At 35.4% G+C, this 24,048-nt stretch overlaps 1 protein-coding gene across 1 annotated transcript; it reads right to left on the reverse strand.

The window, feature by feature from the left end:
• Nucleotides 1-1,213: 1,213 nt before the first annotated feature.
• LOC141691182 (F-box protein CPR1-like) lies at nt 1,214-1,987 on the reverse strand. The gene has a single exon (XM_074495920.1). The coding sequence runs from the start codon at nt 1,985-1,987 to the stop codon at nt 1,214-1,216; it is 774 nt and encodes a 257-aa protein (XP_074352021.1).
• Between the last annotated feature and the right edge of the window lie 22,061 nt (nt 1,988-24,048).

Below are 24,048 nucleotides of genomic sequence, written 5' to 3' on the forward strand. Positions count from 1 at the left end.
CACTTGCAAGAGTAAACAAAAAACATGATTGCTATAAAACTTCCTAGCAACAGTTGCAGAATATAATAAACTACTTGCTACCGGCCTCATCCATCTTTCCAATGATCAAGTATATGTCACTGCTATAGTTTAAATCTCTAGGATAAAAAATCATCTCTACAAGAGACATGGTCACAAATTGGCAAGAGTATTAGTAAAGAACATTATCCTTATTCCCTTGTTTAAATAATCCAACAACCACAAGCAAGCGGAAAATATCTTGACTTGGTGCAGACAGATTGTGCCATGTGATTAATAAGTTCTAGACCTATACACCTGATTACTCTCTGAAATAAATGATATGCAATAATAGTAAACAAGATAAAAACTCAATAGTCAATAAAGCTAGTTAATGTCTTTTCTATATCATCCGGGTCCTTCTATGCCACAGCCAACACATGAAATCTTGCAGCAAACTATGACAAAAACAATTTACACTAGGAAAAGGAAATGTAAACTTCTCTTATTGCGATAGACAGAGCAAGGAAGCCAGTACTTCATCTGAAATTTAAGAGGGCATAATTTTCGTATAAAGGTGAGCAACGCAAAAGATGTTAACGACTTTCCCTTTACCCTAAAATAAAAAAAAAATCCAAAGTGCAAGAGATATACATGTGATCTTTGTACGAGAACACCGAGGACACATTTATATTAATTAATATGGATGTAAACCATACAACATGAACTAGTATCTTAGATTCGATTGTGCAACTTAAGATTAACAAATATTTTATTTAGGAAACCTAGATGAACCGTCTCATGCTCTATGACAAGGTGCAGAGATGATAGTTCCCTAAAAGGAAAACATACTAGATAAGCCTCTGCAATGTAATATAAAACCTAAAAAACTAAACAAGAAACCGTACAAAATCAGTGTTAGGCACCATAAAAACCGTGACGGACAAGAAAAGAAGTCTTAACTACAGTTGTAAACCACTAAACCCAGCTGAACAGTCAATAAGTACAGATCATATTACACATGCTTAAGTTTATTGATATTGCTAACCAAATTTATGCTTCATAATACATACTGTGTTCAGCAGACAAGTGTTAATGTCTCAGACCCAGTCAAAGCGACTATAAGATTACTGAGTTATACTAAAAGATAACAAGATAATAAATGCCAGAGAAACACTCAACTATAGAGCACCAAAATGATTAAACATATTTTACCCTATATTTTGTCATGTGACAGCTTCTGCAACTGGTTAGCCTCAGTGAATTGAAAGAGACTCTCAGTGTAAAGATGTGTATGGATCCTATTCGGAATCCCATCAATCCTAATATTCTTTACAGTCTTCTTTTCAAGGTCATACCACAAAAGTTTTTTGCAGTCCACCTCTAAAAGTACATCCTTGCTGCTGTTCGATAAAGCAACAGGTCTAATAAACTTAAAAGTTCCAAATGCTCCAGGTTGCTCCACAGTGAATGCTTTATACCAAGCATTTCCCTCCCCATGAGTATTCTTCAGCCAAACATCTGTATGAGACTCGCTGTAATTATCAGTGATACAAAGGGATTCTCCAACACAATCCAGGTAAACATCGGTCTTATGAACATCAGGAAAAGGGTCCTCCTTAAATTGCTCAAGCCCGAGATCAACACCAAAAACAATATCAAAACGATTTCTAGGATACTTTTTCGCAATCCAATGTAGAGCTCCACCTACAAACGTCCCCCGTTTATATATAATTCTGAAATCTCTCCCGATATCCTGAATTCGTTTCCACGTATTACTTTTCAAGCTATACACTATAACCACTGTACATTCCTCACTGTCCCCAATCTTAACAACCTTATAATCATCATTAACCCGATCATAACCAAACCCACACAACGGATACTCAACCCCCTTAAACTCCTCATCCAACATACTCGGTACCAACGGTAACGTCCTATACTTCCTCGTCGCCGGATTACACAACACAAACAAATCCTTATAACCCATACAAAAGCAAACTAATCCATTAGCAACACCGACAAATTCCCCACACGTGACGTAAACTCTCAACACCAGTCAATAAAAGCTTCCCATACCCACTAATTAGAACACCGGCATTATGATTACACTCATTAGTCCTCTTAAAATGTCTTCTAACAAACGCATTGCTGTCGATAATTGAACACCATTCTTTCGACACAAAGAAGATACTTAACAGGTACGCGACACAATATTTCATCAATTAATTCATTGGGTAACGACATTTCAAGAAATCTAATTAGGGTTTGTAAACGACAAACAATACATACAACGTTATGTGTGTATAAAAATGTAGAACATAGACTAAAATCTCAAGCACTTATCTTTGAAGTATCAACGCGCTCAAATCTTCTTCGATTACTTCAATTGGTGCCCTAATTGATATCAGTGTGTAAATAAATTTCCGTTTCGGGTTGGATCCGAAACTATTTTGTACTTTGCGTATCTCATTATGTGATGCTCCCTCAGTCCCAACATGTGTTTCCCATTTTGATTTTTGGTACTGTTGATGGTAAGCGATTAACTAGTAATTTGATTTTATTGGATTTGTATTTAGGAGTATTTTAATATAATCAAATTTTTATATTTAACACTAATACGAAATTTAAGATATTAACAATCAAAAATGGGTATTGACAAACGTGTCCAACACAAATAGGAAATGTTTTTAGAGACGGAGGGAGTACGAAAATAATATTTTTTCACTCGTAAATGAACCACTGCTCATCCCCTTAAATTTAAAAGAAGTCTTTCAATATTTTTTGAACAAATATAACTTATACGGTTATACCCAAATGAATATCTAACCTCGTAAATTTTCGGGATGAGCACCACGACCTAGTACAACAGAAAATAAATTCTTAATCACTTGAGATATTCAACTCTGTCCAAAGAGGTTTTTCTACTTAATTGATTGTTTCATTAATTGTTACAACATATTTAATTTTTGAAACTTGATTAAATTCTCCATATTTCTTTAATGCCCCATTTGAATACATTGATTTCATTTCAAATCCTGAATTTGATCAAATCACGTGTTTGACAAGTACCCGGGATTTGGAATTTGTTCAAATCGAACACAACTAAAGAACAAGTTTAAAAATTAGAATTTGAAATATTAGCAAAATACATGTCATTTAAAATGAAAATTTTCCTGAATTTTTTTTACGATTTTTTTTTCCAGATAAATTTCCTAGAATTCAATTTCAGAAATTTTTCCCCAAGAAATTTTTCTCGGGAATATTTTTGTCGGATTTTTTTTTCCGGAAACACTTTTTTTGGGAAATTTTTCCCCGATAAACCTTTCTTTGAATTTTTTTTTTCTCGGGAATTTTTGATAAACTTTTCACACATTTTTAGGATTTTTTTTTCTTGATACCGTTTCTCGAAAATATTTTTCGTTGAGAACCTTTTTCTCGAGAAATATTTTTTTTAAAAAAATTCTCCGTGATTTTTTTTCCTGATGAAATTCTTTATCGGTAGAATTTTCCAAAACTTTTTCCGGATACAAACTTACTTCGATTCTCCAAAAGAGAAAATAAAAAAAAACAAATTTTAGAAAAATCCTAAAAAAAAAGTTTTGAAATTCAATTTCTTGAATTTTCAAACAAAATTTTTGGAACTGAAATTCTGGATTTCAAATTCTAAAATTGAAATTCCAAATTTGAAATGAAATCAATGTTTTCAAACACTTTCTAAGGGAATTTGTCAAACAATATTCATATTTTTAAATTTATTTTAAAAAATACGGTAAAAATTGCATATTAGTTTGTGGCGGATATAGCTCGAACTTGCGTATAAGGTTACAAATATTGCATTGCATGTTTCATATAAGGTTGCACCGTATTTTTTCAAAAAATTTGCAATTTGGATATTTTTTAGAAAAACCTTTTTCTTAAACTAATATGTTCATATTACAAATTAAGTATTATTTTAATGTATTTGATTAATGGCTACGTCATTTTATCGATTAGCAATTTCTACAACATCGCGGATCTGGCAGCTCCAATGATATTAACTAAAATGGTTGGTTAAAATAATATAAAATAATTATTATATAAAATCTGTTGAACTTGTAAGGTGATGTGCTTCGACGGGGGTTGGTTATAATGATATATTTGTGTTTACAACTTAGTTACGGTCTTGACAGGTTCAACAAATTTAGCGATCTCACTAGATTGACTATAATTTTAGCTAATGGTTTTGTATGATTGGAGTTATCAAAATTATATAAATTATGTATAACATGTGTCAAATAAAATATTTTTGTAAAGGCCTTCTATATTGGAGATGCTCTTGTATACTTACCGTAGTAAAATGGATATCTTTTGAAGAATTCTTAGAGCTAAACATTGTAAACACTTGCTGGCAAGTATTATAACACTTAGAATGGATAATAGTACTATCTAAAACAATAAGTGTCTCTCATTTTCAACATAAATTGTTACAATATTGAAAATAATACAACTAAAAGAATAGTTCTTAGGTACAAATGTGATGATGTTTTCGCATGAACCCAGATGTATTGTTATAAATTTCATGTATAAGAGTTCTTATCAAAACTGCAAATGATGTCTCTTCACGTCATACTGCAATGTCTTATAATAGTTTTTCACAAACAATGTTTTTATAGCTAAGAACAATGAAAAATACTTATACATATTCACATCGACGGAAAAAGTATAATTTTACACTATTAAGAGCATTTGCAACGGTCAACTATATTAATTGATTCAGCTGCTTCTTGAATGGTTCCCATACATATTTTTAATGCACCGTTATTAAATTGATGGCATCAATTTATACTGTACCATTGATTCAGTAAGGGGAACTTTGATTTTCAACGGACTGCTCAACATCCGGCAATTCTGCGTGACCCAACTGTATTCACTTTTTGAACACTACAACAACTATATTTTCTTTATCAATGATGAACAACGGTCATTAATCAATTCAAGTAACAGTCAGATTTTGGCTTATAAATAGCAATTTTTTTGTGTTCATTTTCACACAAATTTTTTACAACATCCACGTCCCTATTTTCTCAACCTCTTTTTTTCTTTCAAATATTTATATAGATAATGGGTACTAATTGGCTCCCTTCCGAAGAATTACAATTATGTGTTTCGTGGGCTCGACAATCTGTGTATCCGATCACCGGTCGATACTCAAACAAGAATAACTTATGGGGGCAAATTCATGAGGTTTATGCAAAAAAATGGTGTGATACTCCTGAGAATTCTTATGCCGAAACTTGTTCAAAAGTTGCTCTTGACTCACATTGGACACCATTGAGGAGAGCACTAAAAAAATGGCACTGTACCAAGAATCAAGCTAGTAGACATAGTGCAATCGGAACCAATTTGGTGGATGATGTATGATTTTTTTATTTTTTATTTTAGTATATTATATATTATTTATGTGATAATCTAATATGCAATTTGTCATTTTATTTAGATAACTCAAGCTCAAGGATTGTATTTCAAGGACATGAACAAGACATTTGACAAATGAGAATGTTATGAAGCAGTTGCAGCACATCCTCAATTTGTAGCCGTTCCCACCACTTCTCCTCCATTTCAAAAAAACTTTCCAACACAAATGGAATCACCAATTAATTTGAGTAGTGATGATTGTGTTGATGAAGAAGGTTTCACGACTCCGGGGTCTAATCGAGAAACAGAAGGTCCTTCTAATCTGGTTAGGCCGATGGGAGTCAAGGCGTCCAAGCAAGCAATAAAGAAAGGAAAATAAGCTATGACAAAAAAATGAGATGTCTATAGCTATTTTTAATAGTATGCAATGTAACCAAAAATAACTTGTGGAGGTCAACATCAAAAGAGATGAGGAAACCCTTAAAATATCAAGGGAGATGCTAGAACTTGAGAAATAAAAGGAAGCAGGACATGCATGACTTGATGCTCTAGAAGAACAAAAAGAAGCAAGATTGGCAAAATGAATGGCTATTGAAGAATTAAGGGAGAAAACAAAGATCATCACAATGGATACTAGCCAAATGACTCATAATTCGAAGAAGTGGTTTAACAGAAAGAAGGTTGAGATCATGGAACAAGAGAATGAGACTACTAGTGATGGTGCTTATGTTCCTCGCTTTGACGATGATTATTATGATTAGATTTAGTTAAGCTTTCTGTTTTTAATTCAACTATGTACTCTACTTTTTATTTCAACTATATGTTATGCTTTTTAATTTAATTATGTACTATGTTTTTTTAGATTCTAGTCGTACATTTCAAGAGATAATAATTTGATATCCATAACTATTCATTGGCTTCTATTGCCAATTATGCTCTATCAAATCATTTTGGAGCATTGTCTGGACATAAGCCGATTCTAAATTTTCAATAGGATCCCAAAATGCTTGTTAATTTCTTCCATCTCTTTGTATTGGTGCAAAAGGAATTCGATTCCCATTACAATCTACTGGCCCATCATAAAGATGTGATGCTAATAGATTCATTAGATCTTCTTCTACCGACTCTACAAATTCATCTTCCATAAATTCATCCTCAACTATCATGTTATGCAATATGATGTAAGTCATCATGATACTTCTAAGTGTTGAACGCCTATGCATCCGAGTACCGTGGCGAAGAATTTCCCATCAAGATTGCAAGATACCGAAACACCTCTCTACATCTTTGCGACATGCTTCTTGTTTTTTAGAAAATAGTTTTTGTGATTAAGTGGTAGGATTTGATATGATTTTTACAAATGTTGAATACCTAGGATAAATCCCATCAGCAAGATAATAAGCATTATTGTATCTTTTTCCATTGACGTGAAACACCACCGTTGGGCTATTTCCAGTGACGACTTTATCAAATACATGAGACTGACTTAGAACGTTAATATCATTTTGAGTTTCAGGCACACCGAAAAAAGAGTGTCATACCCTAGTGTCATAGGAAGCGACGACCTCTGGAATGACAGTAGGGCGTCCTTTTCGTCCATTATAAGTCCCACCCCACCCGCTTGGAAAATTCTTCCACTCCCAGTGCATACAATCGATACTTCCAATTATACCTGGAAATCCTCTTTGTTCTCCCCTTACTAGAAGCCTTCTTAAATCCGCAGATATTAGAGCCCGAAGGTATTCTTCACCAAAAAGTCCTTCCACTTGCTGACAAAACTTTTTCATGCACTTAAGTGTAGTTGATTCTCTCATTCTACATATTTCGGCACATTGATCAGTTGTTGCACCGTAAGCTAGCATTCATAATCCATCAGTCATTTTTTGTTGGGATAACAATCCCAATAATCCAATCACATCTGCTTTTTTATGCTAATAGAAATCTTGAGTGCAAAGGGTTGTCATGATGTGATTGAAAACATGAGGGCGCATTTTATACTGCCGACGGAAGTCGTCTTCACTAAATATTAAACGATCAACGAAGTAATTTCGATGAGATTTTTTCCTCTCGACAACCTTTGTCTATTATGATTGGAAGATTTGCCAGGCCGTGAGCCGCGTCCTTATGGTTCATCTGAAGTGTCGATGAAGTCCATCACCATTGCCGATTCGGTGACCATGGTATTCATGATTTCAGACTCTTCTTGACTGTGTTGTTGCCTCTGACTCAACAATTTTTTCAATGCATTCATTTTGACAAATGTCATGATTTTATGATACTATAATCAGAAGATCATGATATTATTTATGGACAATTTTTCTATCTGTAAAATTAGATTAAGAAACGTGTCAGGATGTATTTAACTAAAATCTTATCAGAAATTTAAATGTATCCACAATTTTATCAAAAATCTAAAGTTATCCAACGATCTATTATTGGACACTATTAGCAGAACCATTAAATAATATAGATGGAATTAAATTTATGATATATAATGTAATTATTTATTTGAAGAATAGTAATTGATGAATTGATGGAGTTATGTGGGTGTATAAAAATTAAGAAAAAAGTGAATTTAGTGTAAATAGTAACCAACTCCATTGGTTCAATTGATGAATTGATGCCCATTAGGGGTGCATATGTGTTAGATATTGAATACAACACAGAGAGGGGGTGAATGTGTTTCAGATATTTTAGCCTTTTTTGAACTATTTTGGATGGTGAACAAAGCAGATTAATTTTTAGAGATTGTGTTTAACAGAACTAACAAAGCATGCACAACAAACACATAATTTTCAAAACTCACTTAACTTTATATTAAAATTATGTATGTCTTGCTACAAATTTATGGGTTCTTTTGTAAGTAAAGAACTCAGTATCTATCTTGAGAGAGTTATAAGAAAATCTAGATCTGTTTGATACTTTCTAAAACAAAGGACCAGTGTTTACTTTATAGATTAGTAAACACAGGTTTACACAACATGCAATAAGATTTACTAAACCGTACTTTAAGTTATTTCTAAAGCTTTCCATTTCTGGCTTAGTGAATTTTTGCAAATCGTGTAGGCCTGTGACTTTCCTTTGTCTAGTTAATCTTGGCCCTTGATCTTGCACTCTTCAAGATGCTTTTGTAGACTTTTCAATCTAAGTGATTAGATCATTTTTTGATTGATAATCTTGAATCTTTAACTTGTCTACATTCTGTACTTGAGATTTATATCGAGATCTCTAATTTGTTGTATAGAGAACTGACATATCGATAAGTATAATGGCTTATCAAGATCTCTGAGTTCTCTATAAGTGTTTTGACTTGTCGAGGTCTCTGAGTTCTCTATAAGTGTCTTTGACTTGTCGAGGTCTTTGAGTTCTCTATAAGTGAACTTGGCTTGTCGAGGTCTCCAAATCTCTGCATGTAGAAATGGCTTGTCGATATCTCTGAGATCTCTAATGAGAAATTCACTTGTCGATATCTTCAATCTTCATATCTTCATTTGAATTGTCGATATCTCTGAGTTCTCTATATGCAGAAATGACTTGTCGATATCTCCAATCTTCATATCTTCATTTGACTTGTCGATATCTCTGAGACTTCTCTATAAACCATTTTGGACTTCTCGACAAGTCATTCTGGAGTTGTCGAATGACTTCTCTATATGAATTGATCTGTGACTTATAAATATCTTGACTTAAAACATTTTTCCTAAAACAGATTTATTTAACTCCAAGCTTCTTCACCTTTTCTCTGAGGCATGATCTTGTTGATCTTCTTCCGCAGTTTATTCTTAGGCTTCAGACTGTTTACTGAAAAATACTCCAGTCTGATCTTTAACATTTTTACAGACTCAAGTAATACAATACAAAATACAGATTTAGACTATCATACAACTAAATCTTAGGGTTGTCAATATGACTTAGTCTTGCTATAGTACAAGCATGTCTTGCACAACAATATGCTTTAAGAAAATAAAGGAACACAAAGATTCTCTCAGTAATCACGAACATTGTTTTAAATTATTCACAGAATGATGCTACCATGTGACAATAATATAAATTTGTGGGTCCTGACCTCTCACAATCGATTGGTGAAATCATCTATCCACAATAAATTTTCATGAATATGTTGAACACTGAAATTTGTTCTGAATGCAGCATCTATAGGAGCTTAATACACCACCTCTAGAATTTTTTGTTCTCCATAAAAAACTATAATGAATAGATGGTTGCTAGCAATGGACCATTGTGGACTTCCTATAAATTTTAGCAACTAGCCAATTATGTACTCCAATGATTTTACAAGTCTTACTACAAATTTTTATATTAAATTATATTTCAATTGGTAATTTTATAGTTGGTGTTCAAATTTTCAAATTTTTAGGTCTTCTCTAAATAATGGCTTCTACACGCTATAATCAAACTCTCACATCTTCTGCTTCAACTTATCCTCCAAGATGGGACATTTTCTTAAGTTTCAGAGGTTTGAATACACGATATTCAGTCACTAATTTTCTACATGATGCCCTTCGTCGTACTGGTATTCGAACATTTAGAGATGATTTTGAGGTATGTGGTGAAGTTCTCTCAAACTCATTGCTCCTAGCTATTCGGGGATCCAGACGTATGTTGTTGTGTTTTCGGAGAATTATGCATCTTCTAAATGGTGCCTTGATGAGCTTGTAGAGATTATGGACTGTTACATATTAATAAGTATATGGGTACTTCGAATATTTTATAATATTGAACCATCAGTTATGCAAAATCAAACTGAGAGTTGTAGTAAAGCTTTTGCTGAACATGAAAGTCGTTTTGGAACAGACAGATTGGACAAGTGGCGGGCTACACTGACATATGTGAGGAACTTTTCAAGATATGAAGTTCGACAAAATATGTGAGCACTGATTTAAAAATATGGATACTTTCTTTGTTTTTTTAAAAAATATGATCAATTATTTACATGTTTTCTTGATTTTCAGGCAAAGCGTGCATTTGGCTTGGATTGATATCTTTTCATAAAACTATTAGTTAATCATAAATTGAACACCAAAAAATAAAAATACATGTATTGCAGGTCTCAGATTGATATCATCAATAAGGTTACTGATAGAATTTTGATCGAAATAAATATTGTGACTTTAGATATTGCCAAATATCAAGTTGGCTTGGATTCTCGTATTGAATACATAACAGCTTTATTGAGAAGTCATACAGAAAATGTCATTAGGATCAGTATATATGGTATGGGTGGAGTTGGAAAAACAACTCTCGCGAAAACTGTGCATAACCAAAACTATCACCATTTTCATGGCAGTTGCTTCTTAGAAAACGTTAGTGAGGTTTCAGAGATAACGAAGGGCCTAATCTCTTTACAACAACAACTTGTTAACGATGTTCTTAAATGCAAGAACATTACTATTGGCAATGTTGACCAATGAATTGAGTTGATTAGAGCTAGAATGTGTTTCGCAAAAGTTCTAGTTGTCTTTGATGATTTGGACAGCTCAGTACCGTTGGAATTTTTAGAAGGATAATTTGCTTCAGGGAGCATAATGATAATAATAACAAGAAATGAAGATCTTCTAGATTCAGTTAAAGTAAAATCCAGATATAAGGTAAATGAACTAGGTGATGCTGATCACGACAGCTTTTTACCCGACATGAATTCGGGGATAACAAGATATCCAAATTATTTAAAGGTTTGGCTAAAGAAATTCTGGAACATTCTGGAGGGCATTCATCGGCTCTTAAGGGTTAATGGCTCAAACTTACTTAACCAGTCTGAGGAATGATGGAGATGGTTCATCGACAAATTGTAACGAGTTTCCACTGATAATGTTCAGAAAAAGCTCATGCTTAGCTTTGATGAATTGAAATTGGTAGATCCTCTGTTTCCTGATATTTTCTTGGATATTGCTTGTTTTTTTATGGAAGAAAAACAAGGAAACTAAAATAATGGGAACTTGTTATGCTTTCATCAATCATCATATTGAAACTCTACATAAAAGTTGTTTATTAACCATCAATGATATAGACGAGTTGGTAGATCCTCTGCTTTCATCAATCATCATATTGCTGGTAACAACTCCCTAGGTGAGACTAGCAAGCATAAAGGATTGTGGATGGCACAATATATATACATTATACAGTATGTTAAAGCAATAGAAGGTAATTCCACGAGATATATCCATTTGGTCTGTTTGGCAAATCTAGTATGTAATAACCCCAAAAATTTTGGACTTTTGTAACCCTTATGAATAGTGATTTTGCTGATTAAGAAAATTTTTCATGACACACTATGTAGGAGTTCTTTTATTGATATTCTAAGATCTTATTAGTACTCCATATGGTATATAAGTGTATGTAAAGATCGTCAGAATCCAAATTCGAACGCTTTGATTTTTCCCGAAAATCCACCAGATACCGAAAGAATTGAGTATATGGTAACATGATTAAAAGGATTTAAATTCAAGGATTATAAGAGAGTATCATAAAAGGAATATAATATATTGAGAAAGGTTAAGGGAACCCAAGTAATAAGATCCCGGATATGATCCCTCAAACGATTAGCAAGAACGAACGATAAACGAGTCGTAAAATAATTAAACGACAAGTAATGCAAGAGAGATTAGTGCAAGGATTAAGGATGATAATCAAGAATTTCAGCAAGGATTAGCATAAGAAGATGCTTCCACCACCAAGTGATGACAAGTGGCAAATGATGAAGTCACCAAGGTGATGTCATGCTTAGTCACACTCCACTCACTTTAATCAATCGATTTATCACCCAAATATCCCATTCACTTCCATTTTCCACCACAAACTCATTTAGAAAAGTAAAACCCTCCCAAGAAGAAGAAGCTCTCGGCCTTCTTCATTTTTCAAGAAGAAAATTTCCAAAAATTAAGATCCAAGCTTTGTTAAATTACAAGGTAATTATCCAAGGCCCCTTATGATTAGTTATGGCTATCCTAGAAGTTTAAGACTCCAATTCTTCATGAATCTCTTCCAATAAATCAAGGAAGAAGATGATGAATAGTGTTTTCAAGTTACTGACTTTGTTTTCTTTGATTTTCCTTTAAGATCCAAGCAATCTAAAGCTGTCTCATGGCTTCTTAAGGCTTCCCAGCTACTCTAATCACTCCAAGGAAGGTATAACACCTCCAAACCCTAACTTTACTTTGAGTATTAGGTTTGGTTTTGATTTTTATAGTAAATGTGAAGCATGATGCTTGTGTGTTTAGAGTTTGGATTGGATTTGTAATGATTTGGATGTTGAAATCTTGTTTATAGTTAATGAAACTTAAGTATAGTTAGTAGTTCATGTTTGGGGTTGAATAAATTGGAAAATCTTGAGATTTTGGGACTGATGTAGTAAGGTTTGGATGAGGGTTGGTTGTATTGTTGGTTGTGAGTGGAATTGTGGTTGTTTGGAGTGGTTTAAAACTTGGTAATCGCGTAAACATAGTCGTCGTAATGCCCAATTTCATACAACTGCTTGTTCTTAGTGTTCGGGACAGAGAGCTAACTGTTAATGTTAGGAATGTATGTGCATTAGTTTGATGATATGTTTAACAAAATACTTAAGTAGAAATTCAGTGTCTGTAGCCTCAACGGATAAGACCACTTTGGCTATCCGTTGATGGTGTAGCTTTACTTAGAAATAAGTCTAGTGTTGTAGCATATTTCAGTCTCTGTATTTAAAATGTAATTCTTAGAAGTTGAGAGAAACTATGAGTCATGTTGACTACTAGATGATATGCAGATAGGAAGGCCAATTGTAAATACTTCATGCCTTGTAATTTTGTATAAATGAAGTGGTATCAACGGATGACTTAAAGACCTTCAATGGATGAGAAGCTAAGCTTCAACGGATGTCTCTTAAGCTTCAACGGATAAAGTCATCAACGGATAACATCCTTCAACGGATGAGTGCATCAACGGATGAAAGCTTCAACGGATAACATCCTTCAACGGATGAGTGCATCAACGGATGAGTGCATCAACGGATGAAAGCTTCAACGGATAACATCCTTCAACGGATGAGTGCATCAACGGATGAAAGCTTCAACGGATGTTCTGATGATTAGCCATTGATAAGTGGTAGTTGTACCTACAAACAGAGGCACATGGGTTGATAGAGACAACTGAGATGTGGAAGCCGAATTTCAGGAACAACAGAAAAAGCAGCCGTTCTTCTTTAGTACAAAGATGCAATAGTCAACAAAGTACTAGAGTGAACAGGAAAAGAAGCAAGTGGAGAACTTATTTTATTACTGTATTTTATATTGGTTCTCACTTGTACACTTGGTAATATATAAACCAAGCAGAAGCTAGTAATTAGAAGAGAGATTTTCCAGAGCTGTTTAGAAAAATATTGAGAGAAAATTCATCTAGTTTATACTAGGATGCAGCTGTGATCAACATTGTTGAATCACAGATTTTCTAAAACACCATCTCTGGTGGAACAACAAATCCACCAGAAAAGTTTTTAAGGTCTGTTGTGTTCTTTACATTTGTGCTTGAATATATATCTGTCTGTATTAGCTTAAAGCAATTCACACACTTGTTCTTCTTGAACACACAGCTTTCATAAACTGCTCAAAACTTGAAAAAGTTTTGAGATTTACATTCAACCCCCCTTCTGTAAATCTCATTGTTAGTCCACTAGGAATAACAATTGGTATCAGAGCAGGCTCTTGACATACAAAGAGTTTAAAGATCTTGGAATCTAACAAAGATGAGTAAGAAGGATATTGGAGTAAAGATCCCAGTTCTTGACAAAGACAGTTATCACCATTGGAAGGTGAAAATGCACCTTCATCTACTCTCCCAAGATGAAGGTTATGTAAACTGCATTGAGAATGGTCCTCACATTCCCCACAAAGTAGCCACAGTTGCTACAGCCACAGTTGCTGTTGATCAATCCATTCCAAAACCTAGAGCAGAATGGACAATGGAAGACACAGAAGAAGTCCACAAGGATAAGAAGGCTATGAACATTTTGTTTAATGGTCTTAACATGGATATGTTTGATAATGTGATAAATTGCACAACTGCCAAAGAGGTTTGGGACACAATTCAACTACTGTGTGAAGGTACAGAACAAGTGAAAGAAAACAAAATGCAGCTTCTCATTCAACAGTATGAATACTTTCATTTTGAAGAAAATGAATCTTTAAATGAAACATTCAATAGGTTCCAAAAGCTGTTGAATGGACTGAAGCTGTATGGAAGAGTGTACCAGGTGAAGGATTCAAATCTTAAATTTTTAAGATCCTTGCCAAAGGAATGGAAACCCATGACTGTCTCCTTAAGAAACTCTCAAGATTATAAGGACTTCACTCTTGAAAGATTGTATGGAATCTTGAAGACTTATGAACTAGAGCTGGAACAGGATGAGGTATTGGAGAAGGGGAGAAAGAAAGGAAGTTCAGTTGCATTGGTAGCTGAAGATGAGAGGAAATGCAGACAAGAAACTGTGAGATCTACATCAAACTCCAAAGATGGTATAAGAAATCCGGAATCAAGCAAGGGGAAAGAGCAAGTTGCTGAAAATGAAGACAACTCCAGCCAAGATGACTCAGATGGTATTGATGAGCATCTTGCATTTCTGTCCAGAAGATTTGCAAAGATGAAATTCAAGAAAAACACTAGAGCCACTAAACCTCACAAGAACACGGTGGACAAATCCAAGTTCAAGTGTTTCAATTGTGGTATAAGTGGACACTTTGCAAGTGAGTGCAGAAAGCCAACTTCTGAAAAGAAGAAATTTGAACCAGTAGATTACAAAAAGAAATATTTTGATCTGCTCAAGCAAAAGGAGAGAGCTTTCATTACTCAAGAAAAGGACTGGGCAGCTGATGGAGATGAAGAGGATGAAGATGTGGAGTATGTCAACCTTGCTCTCATGGCTGATTCTGAAGAAAATGAAGTTAGTTCATCAAGCAATCAGGTAATCACTACTGACTTAACACAGCTTACTAAAGAAGAGTGCAATGATGCTTTTAATGACATGTCTACTGAATTGTATCATTTGCGTGTGTCTCTTAAATCTCTTGCTAAAGAAAATAGTAGGATTAAAGAGAACAATCTGTTTTTAAGTAATAGAAATGCTATGTTAGAAGATAAGTTGATTGACCTAGAGAAAACCAAGTTGCATTGTATATCTGTTGAAAATGAACTAACTGAATCTGTTAAGAAAGTAGAAATACTTTCCAATCAATTAGAGAAAGAGCAAGAGGTGATTAAAGCCTGGAAGACATCTAGAGATGTAAGTGCTCAAATTGCTAAGGTCCAAGGAATTGAATCATTCTGTGAAACTGCCTGGGATAAAAATAAAAAGAAACTGGAATTAATTGATGGGCTGTCAACGGATGTGGAATCAACGGATGATGAAAGTTATCCGTTGAAGGAAGAAAAGGAGCATCCGTTGAAGGTTCCTCAATCAATACAGGCAGATGTTTCTAAAAGAGAAAATCTAAAGAAACTCAACAAAAAGTTTGGTTCAACTTCAAAGAACTTTGTCAAAGAAGAAGCAAGCACATCCAAAGATGTCAGTAAGGTGAATGTAGGGCACATGACCTTAGAACAGTTAAATAATAGGCTCAAGATGGTTGAGGATAAAAAGGAATCTAAAAGGAAATCCAACAGAAATGGGAAGGTAGGAGTTAACAAACACAACAATTACACACCTGATAGGTATGCTCCTAGAAAAAGCTGTGTGCATTGTAGTAGTGTTAATCATCTATCTGCTAATTGCAAATCCATTAAGAAGACTCCCATAACTGTACCCTCTTCCATGCCTAATATGTCTGCATCACCTCTACATGCTATGTCTGTTATGTCTCAACAAAATCCTTATGCACATTTTGCAAACATGCCATATTTTAACAATCCTTATCTTGCTGCATTTAGTATGCCTCAAATGCCATACAATATGCCCATGTGGAATAACATGTTTGCACAATCCATGCCTAATAATTTTACAAATGTGCTAAATGATTCTGTGACTAACCCTACACCTCAACCAACTACATCTAAGACCAAGGTTGACTCAAACTTACCTAAGTCTAAAGATACAGGAGGAATGAAGTCTAGGAGAAAGGCTAACAAGAATGGACCCAAGGAAACTTGGGTACCAAAATCAAATTGATTGATTTAATGGTGTGCAGGGAAATGGAAGAAATCTATGGTACTTGGACAGTGGTTGTTCAAGACACATGACAGGAGATTTCTCCCTGCTCACAGAGTTCAAGGAGAGAGCTGGCCCTAGCATAACCTTTGGAGATGACAGCAAAGGGTTTACTATGGGATATGGCTTGATTTCAACAAGGAATGTCATCATTAATGAAGTTGCATTAGTTGATGGTCTCAAGCACAACTTACTGAGCATCAGTCAACTGTGTGATAGAGGGAATACAGTTTCCTTCAATTCTGAAGTCTGTGTTGTCACCAGTAAGAAAGACAACAAAGTGGTTCTAACTGGAGTTAGAAAAGGAAATGTGTACATAGCTGACTTCAACTCTACAGATGTAGAATCCATTACTTGTCTCTTCAGCAAAGCAAGCACAGTTGAAAGTTGGCTATGGCACAAGAAGCTATCCCATTTGAATTTCAAGATAATGAATGATCTAGTCAAAAAGGACTTAGTTAGAGGAATTCCTCTAGTTGAATTCTCAAGGGATGGTTTGTGTGATGCTTGTCAGAAAGGCAAACAAAGGAAAGCATCATTCAAAAAGAAGCTTGAAACAACAATTGATGAACCATTACAGCTGCTACATATGGATTTGTTTGGACCAGTCAATGTATTGTCTATTGCAAGAAAAAGATATTGTTTAGTGATTGTAGATGATTTCTCAAAGTTCTCATGGGTCTATTTTCTTGGATCAAAGGATGAAGCAAGTGAAATCATTATCAATCACATCAGGCAAGTCAACAATCACCCTGACTTGAAGGTTAGAAATATCAGGAGTGACAATGGAACTGAGTTCAAGAATTTGACATTAAGGCTGTTCTGTGAAGAAAATGGAATCATGCATGAGTTCTCAGCTCCAAGAACACCTCAGCAAAATGGGGTTGTTGAAAGGAAGAACAGATCTTTAATTGAAGCTGCCAGAACAATGCTTGAAGAATCAAAGTTACCAACATATTTCTGGGCTGAAGCTGTTAATTGTGCCTGCTTCACTCAGAATATTTCTTTGATCAATCAAGCTAAAGGCATGACTCCTTATCAGTTGTTCAAGAGAAGAAAACCAACTCTAAACTTTCTTCATGTCTTTGGATGTAAATGCTTTATACTGAGGAATCAATCTGACCATAAAGGGAAGTTTGATGCAAAGGCTGGTGAAGGGATATTTGTTGGTTATTCAGCTGGAAAATCTTATAGGGTCTACAATCTAAGAACCAACATTGTTATGGAATCTGTGCATGTTGTGTTTGATGATAAAAAGATTGATGGACTAACAGATGAGGGACATAATGAGAGACTCAAATTTGACAACATTGAGATATATTGTGACAATAGTGAAGAGGAGACTGATGAAGATGACACTTCAAAAGGGATTCAAAACATGCCCTTGGATAATGCATAAAATAATGCAGTATCCGTTGAAAGACATAGTGCATCATCCGTTGAAGTACAAAATGAAGCATCCGTTGATCATAGTTCATCAACAGATAATCGATTTACATCATCAGTTGATAGAACTCCAAGTTCCCTGCAAAGGACCAACAATTCAGGGGGAGTTTCAACTAATCAACACTCTGTCTCACATCATGACAATACTGAGGCCACCTCATCTAGAGCACATCTTCCACCTCAAAGGAAATGGACCAAGAATCATCCCTTTAAACTGATCATTGGTGATGCATAATCTAAAGTGCAAACAAGAAGAGCTACTCAAGATGAATGTCTGTATAGTAGTTTTCTATCGCAGGAGGAACCTAAGAAAGTGGAAGAAGCCTTATTGGATCCAGATTGGATATTAGCTATGCAGGAAGAGCTAAACCAATTTGAGAGAAACCAAGTTTGGAAGCTGGTACCCAAACCAAAGAACAAGAGTCCTATTGACACAAAGTGGGTATTCAGAAACAAGATGGATGAAAATGGCATTATCATAAGGAATAAAGCCAGATTGGTTGCTAAAGGCTATTCTCAGCAAGAGGGAATAGATTTTGATGAAACATATGCTCCTGTTGCAAGACTTGAAGCCATCAGAATCTTTCTAGCCTATGCAGCCCATGCCAATTTCAAAGTCTATCAAATGGATGTCAAGAGTGCATTTCTAAATGGGAAATTAGAGGAAGAAGTCTATGTAAGTCAACCTCCAGGATTTGAAGATCCAAATTTTCCAGACTATGTGTATTATCTGTTGAAAGCACTCTATGGACTGAAGCAAGCACCTAGAGCCTGGTATGAAACCTTATCAAAATTTCTTTTGGAAAATCACTTCACTAGAGGTACTGTTGATAAAACTCTCTTCTTTAGGGATGTTAATGGCTCTAGTATACTTGTTCAAATTTATGTAGATGACATAATATTTGGTTCTAAAGATAATAAACTTTGTAAAAAGTTTGCTAAGCTAATGCAAAGTAATTATGAAATGAGCCTAATGGGAGAACTAACCTATTTTCTTGGTTTACAAGTTAAACAAGTTAGTGATGGAATTTTCATTAGTCAAACTAAATATATTTATGATCTTTTAAAGAAGTTTGACTTAATGGAATGTTCATCTGCAAAAACTCCCATAGCCACTGCCACCAAACTTGAATTAAATAAGACTGAAAGGTCTATGGATATTACAAGTTATAGAGGCATGGTTGGTTCACTTCTATATTTAACTGCTAGCAGACCAGATATAATGTTTGCTACATGTCTATGTGCTAGATTTCAAGCTGATCCTAGGGAGTCTCACTTAATTGCTATCAAAAGGATTTTCAGATATCTCAAGGGTACACCAAATTTAGGTATTTGGTATCCTAGAGAATCTGGCTTTGATCTAATTGGTTATTCAGATGCAGACTATGCAGGTTGCAAAATAGACAGGAAAAGTACAACAGGTTCCTGCCAATTCCTGGGAAACAAGCTTGTATCATGGTTCAGTAAAAAGCAAAATTCAGTTTCTACTTCTACAGCTGAGGCTGAATACATTGCTGCTGGAAGTTGCTGTTCTCAAGTGTTATGGATGAGGAATCAACTCCTTGACTATGGACTTCATGTTGATAGAATTCCTATCTTTTGTGACAACACAAGTGCCATAGCCATAACAGAGAATCCTGTGCAGCACTCAAGGACCAAGCACATTGATATCAAGTACCACTTCATTAGGGAACATGTCATGAATGGTACAGTGGAACTACATTTTGTTCCAAGTGAACAACAAATTGCTGACATATTTACCAAGCCACTTGATGAATCAACATTCACACGATTGGTAAGTGAGCTAGGTATGCTTAATTACTCTTAAAATTCATGTCTTTATTGCAATTTGATTTGAAGCCTGAAATATATTAGTTGCTAGAACAAATTTGACTTTTAACATAGTTTATTCCATCAACGGATGTTCCCTATCCGTTGAAAGTCAAAATTGCTCTATCAACGAATAGTCATTATCCGTTGAAAGACAAATATATTTCTGGAATTTTTATCCGTCAACGGATAAAACTGAAGTACCTTTCAACGGATGACAATTTGCCTTATCCGTTGAAATGTCACATCAGTCGATTCAGGTGTTTCACAACCGTTGATTCTATTCTCTTAACCGTTGATACTCATACATACATCTGTATGTATTGGTTTTAAAGGTAGTTTTTAGAATACTTACAGTTTATTCTTAAACGGCTGAAATTCACTAACGCATATTTATTGATTAATCTTTTATTTATATTTTTGTTTATTAATTTGAGAAAGCATATAAGTCCTTCTGATTGTTCATTTTTACTTTACGCTTTCTTAAAATTTCAAGCATTTACCATTTTCTCTCTGCAAAACCTTCAAGTTATTCTCTGCAATTTCTACTCACAACAATGGCACCAGTCGTGAAGATTATGTCTTAATCTGGGTTCATCTATGAAAAGAAAAATTTCATAGCTTTGGTAGAAAAGAATGAAGCCCACTCAGACTATCACAAAATGATGGACTTCATCAAAAACTGTAAACTTAGCTATGCAATGCTGGAAGCCCCAACGATTTTCTGTGAAGTAGTTGAGGAGATTTGGACAACTGCTGAGTTCAACTCCATGGATATGACTATCTCCTTCACTCTCAAAGGTAAAAATCACTTTATTAACTGTGATGATTTACAAGCATGTTTTAAATTACCTGAGAACAATGCCATGACACCACACACTGATAGTGATGTATCCAGCATGTTAGATTCCATAGGTTATTCTCTTAACTCTGCTAATTTAGGGAGTATTAGAAGAAAAGGCCTTAGGAAAGAATGGAGTTTTCTTGGGGATGCCTTTATAAAGGTTTTCTCTGGGAAAATCAGTAATTTTGATGCCATAACTTCATCTCTTGTTAATATGTTCTATATGCTTGTTTCTGATAGGTATTTTAACTTTAGCAATTATGTGATGCTAGAATTAGGTACTAGATTAGGTAACAAGGCTAATAGACCTAATAACATCTATTATGCTAGATTCTTTATGTTATTGGCTAACCATGTTGCTGAAGGTTTGGTCATAATCAATGAGAATAATAAACTCAAGTGCTGGGCACAAGAGAAAAGAGTTCTTGCAGATTTATTGAGAATGGATCTCAACAGCAGTGTGCCATTGGTATATTTACCAATCATGAATGCACCCCAGGTAGGTGAGGTAATTTCTTCTACAACTCCTACTTCTTCCAACCCCTCTATTTCTTTATCTTCTAGTGTGGCCATGAAATCTGTGACAATGCCCCAACAGGTTTCTACCAAGGTCACCAAAACTAAACTTTCAAAATCAAAGATAAAGAAATCCACCTCTGTTGTTTCTCAAAAGACAACAGTTGTAACACCAACTATAAACCCTGAGGTGAGTGAACAGGGTGTGAGTGGTGAGGGGAGGGGTGAACATCAAAGAAACCCCCAGGATAAGGAAGGAAAGTTGAGTGCTTCCCAAGCTAGCCAAGCCACAGTTTCTCAAAAAGCTGTGGTGGTTGAAAAGGTATCTAGCACATCCCTAGTAGCATCCTCCCAAAAGGATGTTACTATTGAAAATAGTTCCCAACCAGGAACACAGAACAAATGAGGGAGGGACACTGAAGCCAAACACTCACCAACAAAAGCCTTTATTAGAAGAAAGAAGGCTAAAACCCAATCTTCTACACAGGGTGCACACACTGCACAGATACATCCATCTGTATCTATGCCTTCTCAAACTCAGATTGATGTGACTTCAATAAATGTGGAGTCACAGCCCCATTCTCTCACAATAATCACACATCAATCACCAAACACTTCATCACCATCTCTGGATGTGGATATGTTATTCCCATCAATTCCTGATTCTCCCTCTTTACAATTTACAACTCAGGGAGAAGCCCCACTCAAATACAGGTGATCATCATCTCTTAGATGATTTGTTGGATCACCCGCAAATTCTTTCAGATATAATTGAAGGATCTGTGTCACCACATCTCAAATCAATCTACACAGATTCAACAGTTATATCACTTTCAATTTCAACTTCTTTTCCTTCTTCAACGGATATCACTCATCCGTTGACAAGTGGTTGTTCTTCAACGGATAAGCTTAACAGCAGTTATCCGTTGATAACATCAGTTTCACCTTCAACGGATATTTCACATCCGTTGATAGTCTCTACACAAATAACTGAATCAATTCCAAGTGTAGAAGACATGAATATTGTGCAATCACTCTTAGGATTGAGGGAAGGGAGTGACAATTTGAGTGAGAGGCTGGGTTGCTCCCAGGCAAAAGGAGAGATTGAGAGCTCAAAAATGCATGCTATTTCTTCCAGCATGGCAAAAGTAAGTGAGTGGAGTACCACCTTAGTAGGTGAAGGTGAGGGAGTGAGTTGTGTGAGCCAGGGGGAGCCCCTGATGCAAGAAAATAGAGAAAAAGAGAGAAAAGCAGGTACAGTAGATACAAGGGTGGAACCAGCCATTGCTAATAAGTCAATGATTGTGGATGATGCTGAAAAGGAAAGACAATTTCAGCATGCTGACACTTTTACTCATCCTGTGACAGCCTATCAAATGTTGGCTGCTCAGGGCAATGAGGAGGCAGAAAGGACACTACATCTAGTGCACACAACAGAATCTCTTCAAAGGGATAAAGCTGCCATTAACAAAATGCCTTCTACAGCTGGTGAGCCATCTGAGGAATTTGGAGTAAATTCTGATGATGATGACTCTGTTTCTTTTGATGGAAGCATGAACTTAGGGGGAGATGAAGGCCCTAGTTCAATTCCAAATCTACCTGAATGGGCCTTGACAAAGGAGTATAGATCAGGGGAATTCAATGTCTCTTTAGTCAAACAAATCAACACTATTCAACAGGCCATTCAGAACACTTCACATGCAAGTATCAAGGCTATCCTTCAAGCTCACCTGGACTCACTGCATCTCATGAAGCTGCAGCAAGTGAAGCAGAATCTGAGTATGGATGATCTCAGGAAGGATATTGCTGACTTGAAAACCTACAGTTCAGAAAAATTGGATTCAGTCATGCCCTATGGTACATTGCAGGACTTGGTTTTGAGATTGAAGAAGGAATCTGTTACTGAAAAACGGTTGGCCAAGTTAGAAGACAGAGTTCAAGTTATTGAAGATTCTGTGGCCACCATTCTTCACAATCAACAATCTCAAACCAGTCTCCTAATGCAGCTGGCAAAAGCACAAGGCTTGACCCCTCTCCTTGATGATAACAAAAAGGGGGAGAATAAAAGGGAAGGGGAAGGAGAGCCATCTACAAAAGTCAACATATCTAAAGTGCTAGTTCCTGCCATCACTACTTCTCCAATCATTCAAATCAAAGGCAAGCCTGATGGAATTGATTTGATTCAGCTAGCAGCAGCTGAAATTCAAGTGAAAGAGCAAAGGAGGAGAATTGATGAAAGGTTGCAACTGTTGTTTGGTTCTACATAAGATAAATCAACATCTGTGAAATACAGCACAAAGATTGAACCAATCAACATGGAGCTCAAGCCAGTAGGGAGTCATAAGGATGGAGAAGCTTCTTCCAAAAAACTACAAGCTATAATTCTCAAGCCCAAGGAAAGATCCAATAAGGACTCAACAAAGAATCCTTTAAAAGAAGTGGACTTTCCTCCTCCAAAAGCTGATGAGAACAAGATTTTAGGCAGGAGTATTGCTTATCTCAAAAAGACCATGGATGAGGCTGTAAGGAGAAATAGAGCTATTATCATTAGAGAGGGAAAGAGCATATGTGTGATGCAAGGACATCCCAAATTCTCAATAGCCAAGAAGGAAGAATCCAAGCAATTAAAGGCTGACAAAAGAGCACAAGCAAAGCTTGAACAACAGCTAAAGTCAAGTCTAGTTGAAAAAGAAAAAGGGATTGAAGTCAGGGGTGAAGACAAGACTGCAAACCTAGATGAGGTTTTGGGGAGTATATTTGGTGAGAGTATGGAAGAAAGAGAGGAATGGCAGAAGGGAAACAGAAGAAAGGCCAAGGCACATAGAAGGAGTGA

Source organism: Apium graveolens, chromosome 10 (assembly GCF_009905375.1).
Source record: "Apium graveolens cultivar Ventura chromosome 10, ASM990537v1, whole genome shotgun sequence".
Lineage (NCBI taxonomy): Eukaryota > Viridiplantae > Streptophyta > Magnoliopsida > Apiales > Apiaceae > Apium > Apium graveolens.